The sequence below is a fragment of the Branchiostoma belcheri genome, unplaced genomic scaffold (assembly GCF_001625305.1).
Source record: "Branchiostoma belcheri isolate BF01 breed outbred unplaced genomic scaffold, Haploidv18h27 scaffold5, whole genome shotgun sequence".
Classification (NCBI taxonomy): Eukaryota; Metazoa; Chordata; class Leptocardii; order Amphioxiformes; family Branchiostomatidae; genus Branchiostoma; species Branchiostoma belcheri.
Window position 1 is genome coordinate 2352106 of NW_017804131.1, and position 16298 is coordinate 2368403.

General features: G+C 41.9%; 3 protein-coding genes across 3 annotated transcripts in view; 2 read left to right on the forward strand and 1 right to left on the reverse strand.

The window, feature by feature from the left end:
* LOC109479982 (putative leucine-rich repeat-containing protein DDB_G0290503) overlaps window positions 1–1321 on the forward strand; it is a 3988-nt gene extending 2667 nt beyond the window's left edge. The window contains exons 7-8 of the mRNA XM_019782062.1: window positions 680–931; window positions 1090–1321. Of these exons, the coding sequence (XP_019637621.1) occupies window positions 680–931; window positions 1090–1294 (457 nt within the window). The 3' untranslated portion in view covers window positions 1295–1321. The remainder of the gene's footprint in view (window positions 1–679; window positions 932–1089) is intronic.
* The window catches only part of LOC109479983 (serine/threonine-protein kinase mTOR-like), a 113571-nt gene that overhangs the window by 57141 nt on the left and 40132 nt on the right, over window positions 1–16298 (reverse strand). The gene's annotated exons all lie outside the window — the stretch shown is intronic.
* LOC109479980 (angiopoietin-1-like) lies at window positions 2859–11817 on the forward strand. The gene is made up of 6 exons (XM_019782060.1): window positions 2859–2952; window positions 3384–3538; window positions 3678–4446; window positions 4655–4950; window positions 5148–5431; window positions 10144–11817. The coding sequence occupies exons 1-6, from the start codon at window positions 2920–2922 to the stop codon at window positions 10842–10844; spliced, it is 2238 nt and encodes a 745-aa protein (XP_019637619.1). The 5' UTR covers window positions 2859–2919; the 3' UTR covers window positions 10845–11817.

Consider the following 16298-nt stretch of genomic DNA (forward strand, 5'->3'; position numbering starts at 1 on the left):
AGAATGACGACCAAGAAGCTGAACTGAACCAGCACAAGATCAGTCTCAACAACATGGAGCAGAAGAACACCGTGCAGGACACCATTATCAACCAGTACAACAGCATGATCTCTCAGTTCGTCGGCAAGAGCAACGACTTGGAGAACGTCCTCAACAGAGCCAAGGTCAATCTCAAATGTCTTCATAGATATACAAACGTATCATCTGACTTATTTCCCATTTTTCAACCAGGCAATATAATTAAATGTACCATTGGTCTGTTGTAGGACTCCTTGTCACGTCTGGACCAGAAGAGCAGCGAGCACAGCAACTCCATCAACCAGCACAGCCAGAAACTCCAGCAGCACGAGCAGCAGCTGCGCCGTCACACCAATGATGTCAACAGGTCAGAAAAAGACAATTCCCTCCATGTAGTTCTGATTCTGGTCAAGTACTGGATAACTCCCCTAAAGTTGGTGTAAAGTACTGCATGTTGTTGTTGGTTCCTCAGGTGTTGCGAGGTCTCCTCCCTGAACTTCGGTTCGGGTATCCGGATAGCTACTGATGGTAGAATAGAATTTATACAGTGTGAGATGGTAGAGAAACCAAACCTCTGATAATTTCTCTTTAGTTGTTGAAAAAACAGCACTGATGTATGTACCACAGCAACTTAATGGATAGGCACAAACATATTTTTCAGGATCAACTCGACAATTTCCTTGGTGCGTCAGAAGAACATTGACCAGGACCAGACCTTCACCCAGCACCAGACCCGCATGACGGAGATGCAGCAGAAGATCAACGAGCTGACCTACTACACCAACCAGTACAACTCCAGCATCTTCTACCTGCGCGAGAAGACCAACAAGCAGGACTACATCGCCAACGAACTCAACATCACCATTCTGCAGGTCAAGCTGAAGGGCCAGCAGCAAGACATCTACATGAACAGGTGTGTTGTTACTTACCTTGATCAGACGTCCAAGGGATGAATTGCTCTCTTCTCCAAGACTGAACCTACCGGTAGTAGTTAAACATGTATGGGACTTACCCATTCAACCATGGTGATGCTGTTGCAGTATGCTAATGATTTGTTCCCTTCATTTGCAGACATACGGAGCAAATTTCCCAGCTGCAGTCCAAGGCTGGTGATGCAGAGAGCACCCTGAACAGGCAGAAGTCACAAGTACAGCAGCTGATGGACTTCAGGACCACCAGCAATGAGCAGTTCAGCCAGCTCAGCCGCAAGCTGAACGAGGAAGACTCCAGGAACAACCGACAGGAGGCACTTCTTGAGGACCATGAAAGAAGTTAAGGAAGGTAGACCAGAGAACAAATGAGCTAGCCGTTCTCCAAAAGCAGTTACGAGCAAAGCAGTCTAAACATGAGCAAAAGCTGGATGAGCACGGGGTTGCACTGAACTTGTTGAATACCAAGACTGCGCAAAACGAGCAGAAGAACCAAGACCAGGACACCAAGCAAGAGGAACACACCAATCACCTCAAGCAGCTGGATGACGTCACCAACGAGCAAGGCCAAATGATCTTACAGCAAGTGCCAAAGACTAACCAGTTGGAACAAGTCAACTCTAAGCAAGAAACACTGGTGCTGGAGCATGCGGAGAAGTTAGACCAGATTTTGAGTCAACATGCATCCACTTTGTCTGAACATGGACAAAAGAATAAGGAGCAAGATGAGGTATTGAACCAGCATCTGAACAGACTAAGTGAACTGGAGAAATCTTCCAACCAACACACTAAAGATTTGAGGGACAACACAGTCAACATTGACAGAGTTCAAAAGTCTGCCCGACAACTTGGTGACAGAACAGCAAAGCACCAAGGACTGCTGGAAGACCTTGACAAGCGTGGGGAGGAGCACAACAACATTTTGAGTCAACACAAGGTGAAAATAACTCAGCTCGAGAAAACAGACAACGAGCAGAACAAGAAGTTGCAGCAGCAGCTCCAGGTGATCGAGCAACAGCAACTGAAAACTGAGCGTCATGACTTCATGCTCAACTGGCACTATGGCAACATCTCCGTCATGAACGACACAAACAACCGTCAGAAGAATCAGATCAGACAGCTACAGTCCGAGGTCGATCAAGTTGCTGGCAGGGCACAGAACTTGGAAAACAGTACATATCACCTTGCCCTTGATGTCAGCTCCTTGAAGAGGATGGATACCATCCATGAAGACAGCTTGCAACGCCATGATGTACGGCTGATAGAGATAACTGAAGAAGAACTCACAACAGGACAGGCTTTATGAAAGGAAGATAAACCGACTAGAAGAAACAAGCGACGAACAAGAACAGAGATACAGGCAGAAGATATCCCAGCTTGTAGAGAAAAACAACCAACAGGACAAGATTTTGGAGAGACAAAGCAGAGGAATTTCAAGTGTGGAACAGAGAAACATCATGCAGCAGAACAGTCTAAACCTTCACAATTCTACAATCAACCGCATTCTGAAGCTCGGTATTAAACGGGACGAGTCCATTCTCCACCAAAATGTGACACTCAAATCGCTAGAGGAGGAAGACAAGAAACAAGCGCAAAATCTACAACGTATTGAGAACACGATCGGTCAAATACAGGACATGGACGCTCAGCAAGATGTGAAGCTCAACACCCACACCAATGAAATTTCTCGTCTTGATGAGCGTAACAATGCCCAAGACACAACGCTGGAAAAACACACAAATGACATTTCAGAACAGGCTGAACTCAACAACGAACAGAGGGGGTTATCATTACCCATGATTCGAAACTTTCTCAACACACCACGACTGGCAGCAAGCAAGAGAAGCAGCTCGGTGATTACCGAAGAGACCTGCAACGTCTGCAGCGCAAGAACGCGGAGCAGGACAAACGCATCACCCAACAGAGGCAGCTGTTCTCCAGGCAGGAAAGGAAGGTCAGGCAGCAGGACAGGATGATCAGCAGCCACGAGAACAAGATCCTCCAGGTAACTTCACTTCTTATCACTGTCTGGTGCACTACCATTACATAAAATGACCAACATTTATTGGCACTTTCTTGCATTTAACCATTATACTTACCTTGTTAAAAATTAAACTGTACACAACTCAAAGAAATTAGACTGGCTGGAATTTTTGACCAAATCACTTGGTCTTCATCAGCTTTCTGACCCAAATACTGTAGAAAGCTGATAAAGACCGAGCAACTTGGTCTAAAATTCCAGTGAGTCTTAACAGTTTTTCAAAAATTATTCACTACGTAAATTACCAACTCAGATGAACTTACACTTACCTGCTTTTGCTGTGTGCCGGTCATCCCCTGCCTCTTGCACTATTATGGCTGTCCAGTGTGACTAGAATTGATGCCTACACATACATTACCAGCAATACTAATGTATTATAATGAATGTCATTTCAGATCAACATCAAAAACAGCCAGCAGGACATCTTCTACAGCCAGCAGGAACAAGAGAACCACTTCCAGAGTCGCATATTGGAAACTCACAATGACACCCTGCAAGCAATCAATGAGTGGAATGACCACCAAGATGAGATGCTCCGAGACCACAACAGGTAAGTTTGAATCTGACGTATTACTTGTTTTTGGTGACAAGATTGATATCTATATTTGGTTGGAAATGTTTTAATAGGAAGTATGTGTTAATGAGACTACAATGGTGTGTCCCCCTATTTCTGTATTGACTTCGTACAGGACTATTGTGTCAACGTCCTTGAAGAACATTGCCCAGGACAAGCTGCTCACGAGGCACATCCAGAAGATCATCCAGCACGAGCAGCAGAACAGCCGCCAGGAGAACATGCTCAGCGACCATGACAACAAGATCACCGTCATCAAGCGTGAGAACGTCGAGCAGGGGCGTCTCCTGGGAAGACACAATGCGGAAATAGGAAGAATGGAGGCAAGGACAGACCAGCACGGCACCATGCTGAAGGACCACGACAGCTCGATTAAGGAAGACAAGAAGATGATCTCCAAGCATGAGAACATGATTGGGGAGCATGAGAAGAAGCTGCTCAGGTCAGAGCGATCAATGTCTCTGCAAGGAGACATGCTGCTCCAAGTCAACGGCACCATCAACAGCCTTCAAGACAAGAACTATCAGCAGGACAGTGTGCTTTACAATCACGAAAGGGTCATCACCGATGTCAAATCAAACAGTGACAAGCAGAAGACAACAATCCGTGACTTCGAGGGCAGGCTGCAGGACCAAGAGAGAGATGTAGGAAAGAATTCAGAGGCTCTGAACAAGGTCAACTCTCGAATCCTCCAGTTCAACCTGCAAAACAGCCAACAGGACATCGTGCTCAACCAACATGACATCAAGATTGTTGGAGAGGGTGAGAGGAATGACGCCCAAGATAAGGCGCTCCAACGTCATGATGACATGCTCCAGAAACAGGAGGAAATGATGCAGGCCATTCGGCTCAAAGATTCACAGCAAGGCACCTCTATGGATGCGGTAAGAAAGAAATTTTTTTCACTCACTCACACATACTCACAATCCAATTTATCATCTCTTGATCGTTGTCTTATAAGGGTTAGACACGCTTGCACATACACGTAGATGCTGAGGACTGGTTGGTAGGTCTGACATGATCTAACAAAAGATTACTCTAAGCAATGGAAGTTTGCGTTATTCAATAATTGATTACTCCCTCCTTATTTAGTACACAAGTCGACTTGGGATGCTGCAGCGTGAGAAGAACGAACACGCCATCTTCTTGGGTCAGTTCAAGACCAAGATGACGGAGCTTCAGAGGATGACATCTGATCAAGGAGTGCAGATGGACGAGTACAAGAACAGAGTTGGACAGCTGGAGGACATGCAGAAGACCACACTGAAGGACCATGACGACAGGATCAAAGAGGTTGCTAAAAGGGCAGCAACCGTCAAGAATAGGGTTGATGACCTAGACAAGAGAACATTCGAAAAGGACACAAAACATGACATCTTTTTGGACAAGTAAGTTTGACAACAATCATTTCTTATCTATGTAGATACATCTAGACAATGCATGATGTAACAAATGCTGTCATATATACATGTCTCAAGTGAGCACATCAATACTGGTGATCAACATGACATTGACGGTGGGTCTTACAAATGTAGCATTCAATATACGTTTATATTACTCCCCAATATCTTCCTGTCGTTCACAGCTACAGCAAGAAGATCAACAGCGTGCACGAGAAGACAAAGGTGTTGGAGAGGATGGAAAAGAAGTCGGAAGTCTTCATCAACCATCATCACCAGATGCTGTCTGAGCTCGTGGAGAAGTCTGTAGAACTGACAAACAAGACCGTGGACCACGATGGACAAATTGCCTACAACCAGATGAAGACCAACCAACATGACAAGACGCTTGGCCTCCACGGCAGTCAGATTACCAGAATAAGGGATCGGCTGGAGAATGCCACCCTGGACTTTGACATTAAGTACACAGGTCAGAACACAACATTTCCATGGAACATGACATTTCCTGTGAACACAACATTACTGCCAGTACCATAACTAATTCAACCACTGCTGCTAGCTTCCTGCCCTGTGATGTTGATGCATCTTTACTGTCCAAGCTTAAACAATGTCCCCAGACTGACAACCCTGAACCTCTAACAATACTGGTGTACTGAGAGAAAACTCCTAACACCTTGCTTAATGAATGGTTCTTATCCAGGATGCTATAATACAGTGCAGCTATGTTATATGTACCAATGGTGTTATGGCAACTTACATGTAACACAAAGTGCTGCTGACATATATGGAAAATGCTCAACAAATCTACTACCACTCCCTGCTGATATTGCCTCCTTTTTATGCGCTAATGATTAATAAAATGCTTACATGTGCTTTAATGCTGGTAACTAATGTGTAATGTCCTGCCAGTTCACACAAGCTACTTATTTTGCAGTAATGTATGAGATGTACTGTACTTGTTATCATTTTTAGTCAAGAGTACCTGCACTTCTCTTTGTACCATGTCAAGTGTTTGCACGTCACTGTAAACATCACTGGTGTATGAGAGAAGAATGGATGTTGTTCTCTTTTTTCAGTGATTATTAAAGCATTTGAAGACAGTTATAGCTTTGTGTCTTTGCTATAGCTCTTGTCACAAAGCCTAGCTACTTGTCTTCATTGCATTCAGATAGGTCGTGTTGGAAATATAATTAGATATTTTAGAAAGGTAGGAACTGTGGGCAAATGTGTGATCTTAAGACAGGCCTTCACTAGGCTTCATCAGAAACATGATTATGAAAGGAGTAGGAAATATACTTTCATGTATCGTTAGAAATCAGTGAAACTTAACTTATTTCATTATTATTTACAGTCATTCTTGAGTAATGACATCTATTTTATTATTTTATGTATTTTTACTCACTAATTAGCTTTGTTTCTCCTTTGCTTTAAAAATCTTTAATTAAAATACAGTAAGTGCGAACTAGGTGTGAAAACAAGACACTCTTGTTTTGTCAATTATAGTATGAAGAGTGGTATAAGTTTGATTCAAATACATGGATGTTGTTAGAACAATAGTAATGTCTGAAATCTAATACAGCCATCTTTCATGTCCTCTCAAACAAGTCTTTTATGTCATCTCATCTTCCTCTGTATTCTTTCTTTAAGTATGGGATGTTTTACATGATGTGTGAATGAGTGACTCCAATTGTCAGTAATTAGCTTATTCAACTCTGACTCTGCAATAGACCCTATGAAAAAATGAGCAGCCATGCAGTTGTGTACTAAGATTCATTTATAAAATCGTAACTTCTAGAAGGCCTTGGCAGAAAGAAGAAATGGGAGACACAGAATTTGGTACTTAGCTGCAAGTAAAAATAGCTCCTTCGTTACTTGGATTAGAAGTAACTCCAATCAGCCTGGTACAGACACGGATGTTTACAGTACCAGCTCTACCCTTTGACTCGGCAACACTGATAAGTGATTGTGACTGTCTTTTCCAAAATCAGGGGCAGATGCTCTGTCATTGGTCTAACTTTGCAGTTGAACTTGCTCTTTCGAGTCCAAGGCCATATTGCAGATTGCATATCCAACCTGATGTGAAAAAGCTGTGGTTCTTCTGCTGTAATTCAGACCACTTACTAGAGTAATGTTTACAGATCCCTCCCTTAATCCAGAGACAGCCAGGTCTGCTCCATAGCCTGTTTGGTCTTGGTACAAAAGAATACAAAAATACGAACAAACTTTGACAGGTGAAATAGAATGTCAAGGTCTGTCATAAGCCATGTAAAAAGATAAATCGCCATGGAATTAAGTTTAAGTCAATAATTCTTGTCAAGTTCATTGTCACAGGGAACATTCCAGCAGATGGATGTGATCAGACAGTCTAATTCAAGCAGATGAGGGGAAACACCGTCTTCTCCAAACTCCCATAGCTGGAGCTGAGGAGGGCACATCCTTCAACTGTGTGGAATGATGAAAATACAACGGTTCTGCTGATTTCACTTATAAACAAGTCCTAACTGTCTACATTCCAACATCATAACCTGTGCATATCTTTTGAGAAAGTTATCTTTCAACGGTCTAGCTGTGTACAAAATTGATGCTGTAATGCACCCAGGAGGTCTTAGGGTTACACAACATCCTTCAAAGAAATAGGGAAAACATCTGTTTATTAAATATCTACACTTGGCATCCATTTCTTACATCTTAATACCGAAATCTGAAGAAAAACAATGAAACATTAATTTTTGATAGAGATCTCTTAATTATTTTCACAGAATTAGACGAGCAAAGTTGATTATAGGGTGAAAGCACTACTTGTTGCACTTGTTGACATTGAATCATCTGGTTTATCCTCAGACAACAAAGAAAACATCCATTTTATTTGTCTCCTATAGTGAAACACTTCAGGAAGTGATCCATCTCTGCAATCGTGAGCTCAATGTGTTTCATGTTAGAACCTGGAAAACACACAGGTCAGACCTTTCCTGGCCATCAGTTCCCAGTGTCCACAAGCCCATTTTTAAGGAGAATTAGGCCTGAAAAGCACATGCCTTTGGGTGTCTGGGAGTAGTTATGGGCTTAGGAATGCCAAGGACCCCCAGACATCAGTAATCTCTAAACCATACTGGGCAGCTGGCCCAAGGGGCTGTTTGCTCTCATGATCAGACCTCTGTGGAATACGAATACACAATCTGTAAAGACAAGAATTTATGAATATCGAGTTGTTATCTTTCCAAACACAGTAATATGGCCAGTACATTTGTAAGTAAAGAACAACCCTCTATGATATGGAAGGCATACATTGTAAGCTGCCTTGTGCTCAATCTAATAGATTAATTACAAGAAAACAATATAAAGTTCATTTGACTCTAAATGCAAAACAAGATATTACAATCAATGACAGTCTGAATGTGTGATACAAGTTAAATCCTTTTGTCCTGAAAAGAAGAAGCCTTTGTATGGATGTATACCCTCATCATCAGTTTTATCATTCCAAGGAAGTTGTCCTTGGTCATCATGGAAGAAGAAGGAAGGAGGAAATCATCTTTCTCTTCCACCCCTAACAACACACATCTCTTCAAGCGGTCGACTGGATAACAACATAGCGGCAAAGCATGACTCACAGTACCCGTGGCTACGTCATCCTCTCTCTCACACAGCAAACAAGTGGTTCCTGTGATGCAAATCTGATTAAGACCCAAGATTTCTTCATTAAAACAATTATGTTGACAAGGTCAATTACTGATCCTTTTTTGCTACTATAGCCCAGAGTAGATAGAAGACAATAAAGAAAAAACAAAGAAACCAATGTCTTAAATTTGTATAACTGTTACAGTATCTTGAGGTGGATGGCAGTCTGAATTAATCCTACCACAGTACTGTATATCAAATATCCCTTGAAGGCAGCTGCCACGGGTCATATATTACAAGAAAATCATCAAAGGGTAGTAAAAACGCTAATAAATCTCTGAGCCAACAGTACTGTTACAAATTGTTTCCACAGTTTGTTATCTCGTCATGCATGAGTTGGAAGCCTTTCTCAGTGCAAGTGGCATCATTTCCAGACGCTTTTGTTGTGGCTCTCATCAACCTCAGTGTAAACACTTTCAAACCATTTTATCCCCGTGGCATCTTAACTTCCTGAGATCTCCTAAACAACAAAAGGCAATGGGGCAAGAATGTTTTGAAGACAACAGGTTGACCTGCCCTCATCTCCAGCTGTTCCCTTTAAAAGCCTGCATTAAAAACACAGTGATTGGCACCTGTGGTCATCTTAAGTTCAGGTTCAAGTCCCCCAGACTAACTACGCTGGCTTCAAAGACCACGCTTTGGGGACGAAGGGACCCAAAATCACACTAGCACTTTGTGTAAATGGGTAGTCTCTATACAGAAGGGTCAGAAAGTTCATAAATTACAACCATTTAAAATCCGGTTCTGTTAACACCTGCCATTATCATTTCCCATTTCAAATCCCTAGGGAATTCAAGCCCTTGACTCTACTGGGTATTAAAGCAAATTTCACACATCTGACTGCTTTTATCAGCATCCATCAAAATGCAAATGACCTCCTCCTCCCCTTTGGTTAAACCATCACAAAGGCCTGCTGAGAGTCCTGCAGAAGTGCAAACCCATCAAAGACCTCTGTGAAAGCGACAGTCAATGTCCTGTTTGTCCTTTAAAACATTGGGGTCAACTCCCAGGTTAACTCATTCTCCTGCAAAGTTTCTTGTTCTGCCCACATGTCCAAAACATTTCCAACTTTCCTGGGGGATGGAATGCTCATGTTTAAGGGCACAGTGGGGGGCTGGAGATAAGAGAATTGTTTGCAAGCTTTATGTAAAAGATTCTGGTCATTAGTCCTGCTTGTTTGATCCACTTATCTCAGCTGACTACACTTCTGTCCTCCTGACTTACCTTCCATCATGTGAATCACCCTGTGGCGTCCATCTGTCTTCTCTTTGTTCCACTTTCTACTGTTTCTAACACATGACTTTGCTCCACATGAATGAAGTTCAGTCTGTGAAGCTCTTTTACCAAGATTGAACTAGGGTATAAGTTACACCTTTATCAAGATGAGATTAGCACCCAGGTCAGATATGATGTGCAGATATTTGTGATTTTGTCCATGCATACCTCACTTATGTAACAAGAGTTCTGTGCAGTTAACCGATTTACCATGGTCTTGCCTTTCTACAGATCGAGTTCAGGACTGCTCAGACCTTTACAAAAGGGGCTATGTCCTCAGCACAGAGTACACAATCCCTGGCTACAAGGACGCGTACTTTGATGTCCACTCCCTGAAGGTCTTCTGTGACATGACCAATGATGGAGGAGGCTGGACCGTCATCCAACGTCGTGCCGATGGCTCCGTGGATTTCAATCGCGACTGGAGGGCGTACAGGGACGGTTTCGGTGACATAAAGGGAGAGTACTGGTTAGGAAATGCCCACGTCTACCGCCTCACAAACCAGCGTGCGTACAAGCTGCGAATCGTCATGACGGACTGGGCAGGAGACCAGAGGTTCTCGGAGTACCAAACCTTCCGGATTGAGGACGAGAAGGATTCCTTCCGTGCGCGCATCGGCCAAGCAATCTCCAACGTTGTCCCATCTGGCCACTTCATCATGCCAAATGAAGAGTTCACAACGAAAGATGTTGACCACGATTCGTACAGTGGAAACTGCGCTGACTCTCACTCCGGTGGTGGATGGTACACCAACTGCGGTGTCTCCGGCAATGTCAATGGCAGGTACTACAGACCAGGGGAGGTGAACTCAATTAATGCAGCCACTGGAATTTTCTGGTACCACTGGCATGGCATGCAATATTCCATGAAGAGTGCAGTCATGAAGATCCGACCTGCGGACTTTGAATGGGAGATGGCAACAAACCAGTGAAAAACAAAATGTAGCAATAGAAAAGATAGGTCTAAATACAGCTATTGAAATAAGTGCAAGTACAGGTAGAAAGAGTTCAAATTCGATATTACATTTATAATTCTTCTGGTGATAAGCTTCATTAAGCAATCTTACCTGACCTGAGACATACCTTGTGTCAGGCCATTCATAGTCAACATGGGCTTAAGAATAAACTAGTGGCATAACTAAAGATGGCTCATCCCTCCTTTGAAAGACTCAAGCTCTGTCACCTTGTGTTACACCCTAGAGAGGCACAGGCAAGTTCCTGTTTAGACTAGTCTTCACGTCAGAAGCCATGTTTCTGGTCCTTTTTGACTGATCATCTGGCATAGGTCACAAAAGTGGCTCAATGTTGATCTATTAAGACATCCAAAGACATGGCTCAGGTCCTGACTTGAATCGGGACGTGACCAAAGTCACAACATGTGGGCAAAAACTTTCCTCTCAACTTACTAGAACTGCTGACTGTGCAGTTTCAAGAAATCATTATGGGGTCTAATGTATAGAAATGGATCCTACATGTACAACTGTGCCTTAATGCTAGTGGTCTGTAGAAATGAGTCCCTTCAATTTAATTTCATGAGTGGATAGCATACTAAATTTGGGGATGTTTTGGTCGTTGTCTAATCATACAGGGAGTATGCAAGAAAGAAGATTTTTATCACATTCTGGAAAATGTGGAGTTCAAATTTGCAGTCAGGGAGCCAATGAATGTTTTAGTATTTGTCCTGTTGCATAGGAAAGCAGTAGTATCGCTTTTACTATCATAAAATGTGCTATCAAAATAACTGATTTTATCCATACAACAAAACATAGGTATACCTACTGATTTGCATAGGCATTTGAGTCTGTACATCATATTATAGAAATTACTAAGTTTCATATTACTAATTACTGATTGTGGAAGTTGTAATTGAAGGGTAACTTGCTAATAAAATTAAAGTAAACTTGATTGGACAATTGAGAAATGTGGAACCTGTGTAGGCAAGGGAGCAGGGTTATGTTGCCTGGTTTATTCGCCCTGTGGCGTAACAATTCCATGTTATTGCTTAATAAATAGACAACAATGATGGGAAACGAGGTTGTGGTCAATGAGAATGACAAATTGAGTGGAATGTTTTCAATACGGGTGGTTTAGAATCTTCTTGTTTGAATCTCTAAGCCTAGAATGTACTAGAAAGAAGGACAAGTCTCCTACAGTTGTAATAGCAGAGCCCCTGTCCACATTCTTTGTGAGACCAAATCCAGCTGTGTTCTCACATTAAGAAAGGATGGATTTTTGCAATAGGCTATGTGATAATGGTTCCAAGAAGAGGAAGACTAGGATAAACCACCCTCATTAGCGTCCTACCTCACTGCTTCTTGACTGACTCTGAAAGGAGAGGTATTTGGCTATCTTCCAGAGTAACTGTGGGGGCAGAGTTGGTGAGACATCCAAAGCACAATTGAGTAAGACCAGCTTTAGAAACCCTCTGAACCAGACAAGTGTCAGACGAAAAGTAAGGATCACTAAGTGATCTTTAAATCATCCTTAGCGGACAGAGTGTTTGAGGGCCACTTGGCACGACAGCTAACCTTTAGTTTGGTATGTAGAGTGAGAGGTTACAAAGTCTGCATGAAAACTTAGCGTTGATTAAAGTTGTAAGTGATGAATGTCCAGTGCACTAACGCCTCAAGACGGTAATACCTCATTGTACTCGCTCTGGTGGATGAACCACTTTTAGTTATTAAATTGCTGAGGTCTACTTCCCCTGTGTCAACCCTGCTTCCTTGTGAAGGTAATGCAATTGAATTGATAACAAAATGTGGTCGTATAGGGTAGTTTTTTAGCACCAGCCTTGTACTCAAGCATTCTTATATGGCCTGGTGACCAAAGTTGTAAATTTATAGACACAAGGAGGATCGCAAAAGGGTAAAATTGTTTTCTAACTTAGTATTACCAGTGAAGGTGGCCCTGTCACACAATAGATATACACTATGTACTGAGCCAAAGTATTCTAGCATTACATTTACATTTACATTTAGCTAACTGCTATACAATGTATACTACATGACTATATTTGGTAGACTACAGTTATGAAATACTGTCATGTTAGACATTCTCATCTTACAAAGAGACAAAAGTTAGTTCTCATCAGACAGTTTAAGTGGAAGAAGTTGAAAAGAACAGTAGCAAGTAAACTGGAGTTAGAGGTAATACTGGTGCTACCTAAAATGGTGCTACACTTTAGTTACTGTCATCAACTTAAAGGATACAACATAGGATCTGTTTTGAATCCATTTGTAAGCTACATAATGCAGTATGTCATAAAGAACATAAGAATGGCATGGAGCCTTCTGATACACGTATTCAAGAGTTCCAAAATCGTTTTTTAGTTTTTTTTCAGTTTATAGGAAGTTAAGATGTATATGTCAGCCTAATCTTCTGACCAAGAAGAAAATGGCTTTCAGAATGTGGAAAATGGTCACAATAAAGATTTGTATATATAATTATAACAGTTTGTCTGCCTCTTTGTGTGTGTGTGCAATCTGACTTTTGCTATGTACTACTTATGGCTACAAACAGCATCAGTAAATATTGTTAACTCTTTATCCCCTCCTCCTTGTAGCTGAGATGTCACCCTTGTTTACTGACACCTGCTTGTCAAGTATTTTGTGAAACAGTCCGAGTATGCCTGCTGACTTCGACAGTTTCAGTAACATTTTAGGAAGGGATCCAGTGTGTGGTATGATTCACATGTATACTACAGATGGCAAGATTTCCAAAAATTTTCTTGTAAACATTGACAGAGGAAACCTATTACATCACAAGTTCTGTGCACACTTAAGACTAGAAAAAGTGGCACCAGTACCAATGCTCTTAAAAACATCCCCATAGTTCTCCTAGTCTAGGTCCACTGCCCTCTTTCACCAGAAATTCTAGAAAAGACCTTGTCTTCCTCCCAGACTAGATCAAGGGATGTCTATCATGCCACCTACAAGCCCCAAGTCCTGGAGGCAAGAGATTAGGTAACTAGGTCCAGTAATGTTTAAATGGACTGCTTTGTGTAAACTGATAAGTCAATATGCTGACTCATAGCAAACCACTGATGAAGATGACTAACCAAATAGCATTATACAAAATATTCCTATACAGTAGTATCAACTACTGTGTTGTACCTACTGACTGCTCCAAAAATGTAAAAAAAACTCCTAAAATATATATCATATTTCTATTTGTATGGTATGATTTTTCAACTTACTGACAGGTATGAATCAAAATGCTACCAAAATGAAACTATAAATTTAGCTCAATTCTTTTTACTTGTAAATCAGTTCAATGCTCCACCCACACCCCCTCCCTGCCCTCTCCATGCACCCTCCTTACCCAGTTGATTAATCACATGACACTAGATCATTCCAGTAATGAGACCAAGATGCTCCTCAGACAACAAGAAAGGATAGCAAATCTTTCCAGCATCTCCCATAAATAGGCCCCCTAACTATTCAAAGGAACAATTTTCTGGTATGTTATCACTACCTCCATGATTCTAGTACGTTATGTGTGACATATCTTCCAAATAAAATGAAGTAGAATATACATTTTGAACATGCAAATGAAGTAGAATATACATTTTGAACATGCACAAATGTAGGTTTAATAAATTTGTATTGTAAGAAAGAAAAAGATGACAGTTGTCAAAAAAAGCTCAGAGATTTTTTCATACAAAGTTACACTGCCATAGTATATATATATATATATATATTCATCCTATGATTGTATGTAAAAACCATTCAAATTTGCATCATCCTGCTTTACTCTACTCAGCTGGCTGGCGATCGACCAGAGGCAATCAATGATTTCTTTTAAAAAATCCAAAAGATAAGACCTGGGGGTAAAGCTGAAAGACTTCACTGTTTCTGATCTTCCATCCATCTGAAAATCAAAGGTCATCATTGTTTCTTTGAACTACCAAAGGAGGGCCTGCAAGCCGAGGGGGGTCCCGACAATGCTCTACTCTGAGTTCGGAAACCTTTCGATTACGCTTGATGATAAATTCCAAGTGGCTACAACGCATAACTTAGAATTAAAACGGCGAATACACTCTACGCAAAATGCGAAGAGCGGTCCGTCTACGCTCTACATACATGTAGAATTTAAACGGCTGATTACGCTCTAGGAAAAGGGCTTGGGGGGCCCAAAGGGCTGATTCTTCCAGAGGCTTTTCCACTTTCACCTTTTAATTCCCCATAAATCTCCTCAACTGACAAGGCTGTTCCAATATTTCACAGATCATGGATCCTTCCAAACTACCCATCTGCCTTACAAGTTACAACATTTTTTTTTTTAAACTTCTTTCCACAACATTTTATTACCTATCATGTGGATTAGGGATTTGGGTAAAATTTCATATACTGACTGATTGTGAGTTTGATTCCAAATCAGCTGAATTGTCTTTCTGTCAAACATTTTAACCTGCCCCTCCCTCCCGGAAATGGAACAGTCCTTATCATTACCCAGCAGACCCAGCCATCTGGCTGCCTGGTCCCAATCCTGGTCTCCAGACCTCCAGACCAATAATTTTGAGTGACAGACAGTTCTTGTAACCTTCTCCTGACAGTGAAATTTGCTAAGCTCCAAACATGCCAAGAATTCTCCAGAATAGTGTGGGAGGCAAGTAAAACAAAGGTATAGGTAGCCGAAAAACAGTTTTGTGGACAAGCGGCTAAATTTTCGGTCACAAATGGTGATAAGGACAGTCTGGTCCACTTTTGCAGATGTTGCATGGATATTTTGAGGGGAATACTGATAATTCATTTGTACGGAATGATAGAGAACCATATTTCCTTACTTTATTACTCCGTGAAGGAGGTCAGGACCTCCGGACGGAGTGTTGTGATCGGCTGATTTTTCATGTTCGCAGTCAAAACACTGGGTTCTCTTTGTGTAATCGGCACGCAATTTTATACGCCGTCTGCGGGCATGCCCGTGTTGATGCACGAATGTGTATTTTTGCCGTTGCTGCTTTCGCGGTCAATGTAATATCGCAGACGCACCCCTACAATTACGAGGCGAATTGGAATGGTCCAGAAAAACGCGTTGTTTGGAATAGCAGGGGGGGGGTAAAAGTTCATGCAGATACGGGGTGGTTTTTATAAGTGGTTCCAGATGTTTTTGCCCATGGTTAAGAGATGCCAAGTTTTTTGGAAGATGTTCGCAGCCAAAACGCATTCTTCCGTACGTCGCATTTCTGTGTAATTTCGCATGTGGTGTTGCATTATGTCCGGGATGATGCACGTCTTTTTATTTTTACCGTAGCTGTTTTGATATTGGAGTAAATGGTTATTTTCGAAACATCCCCATGCCGTTGAAATGTTGTCGTCCGTTTATGTCACCGGTAGTAAGTCGGGGCGGGGCTGATGGGTACGGATATGTGGGGTGGTCAGAGGTCA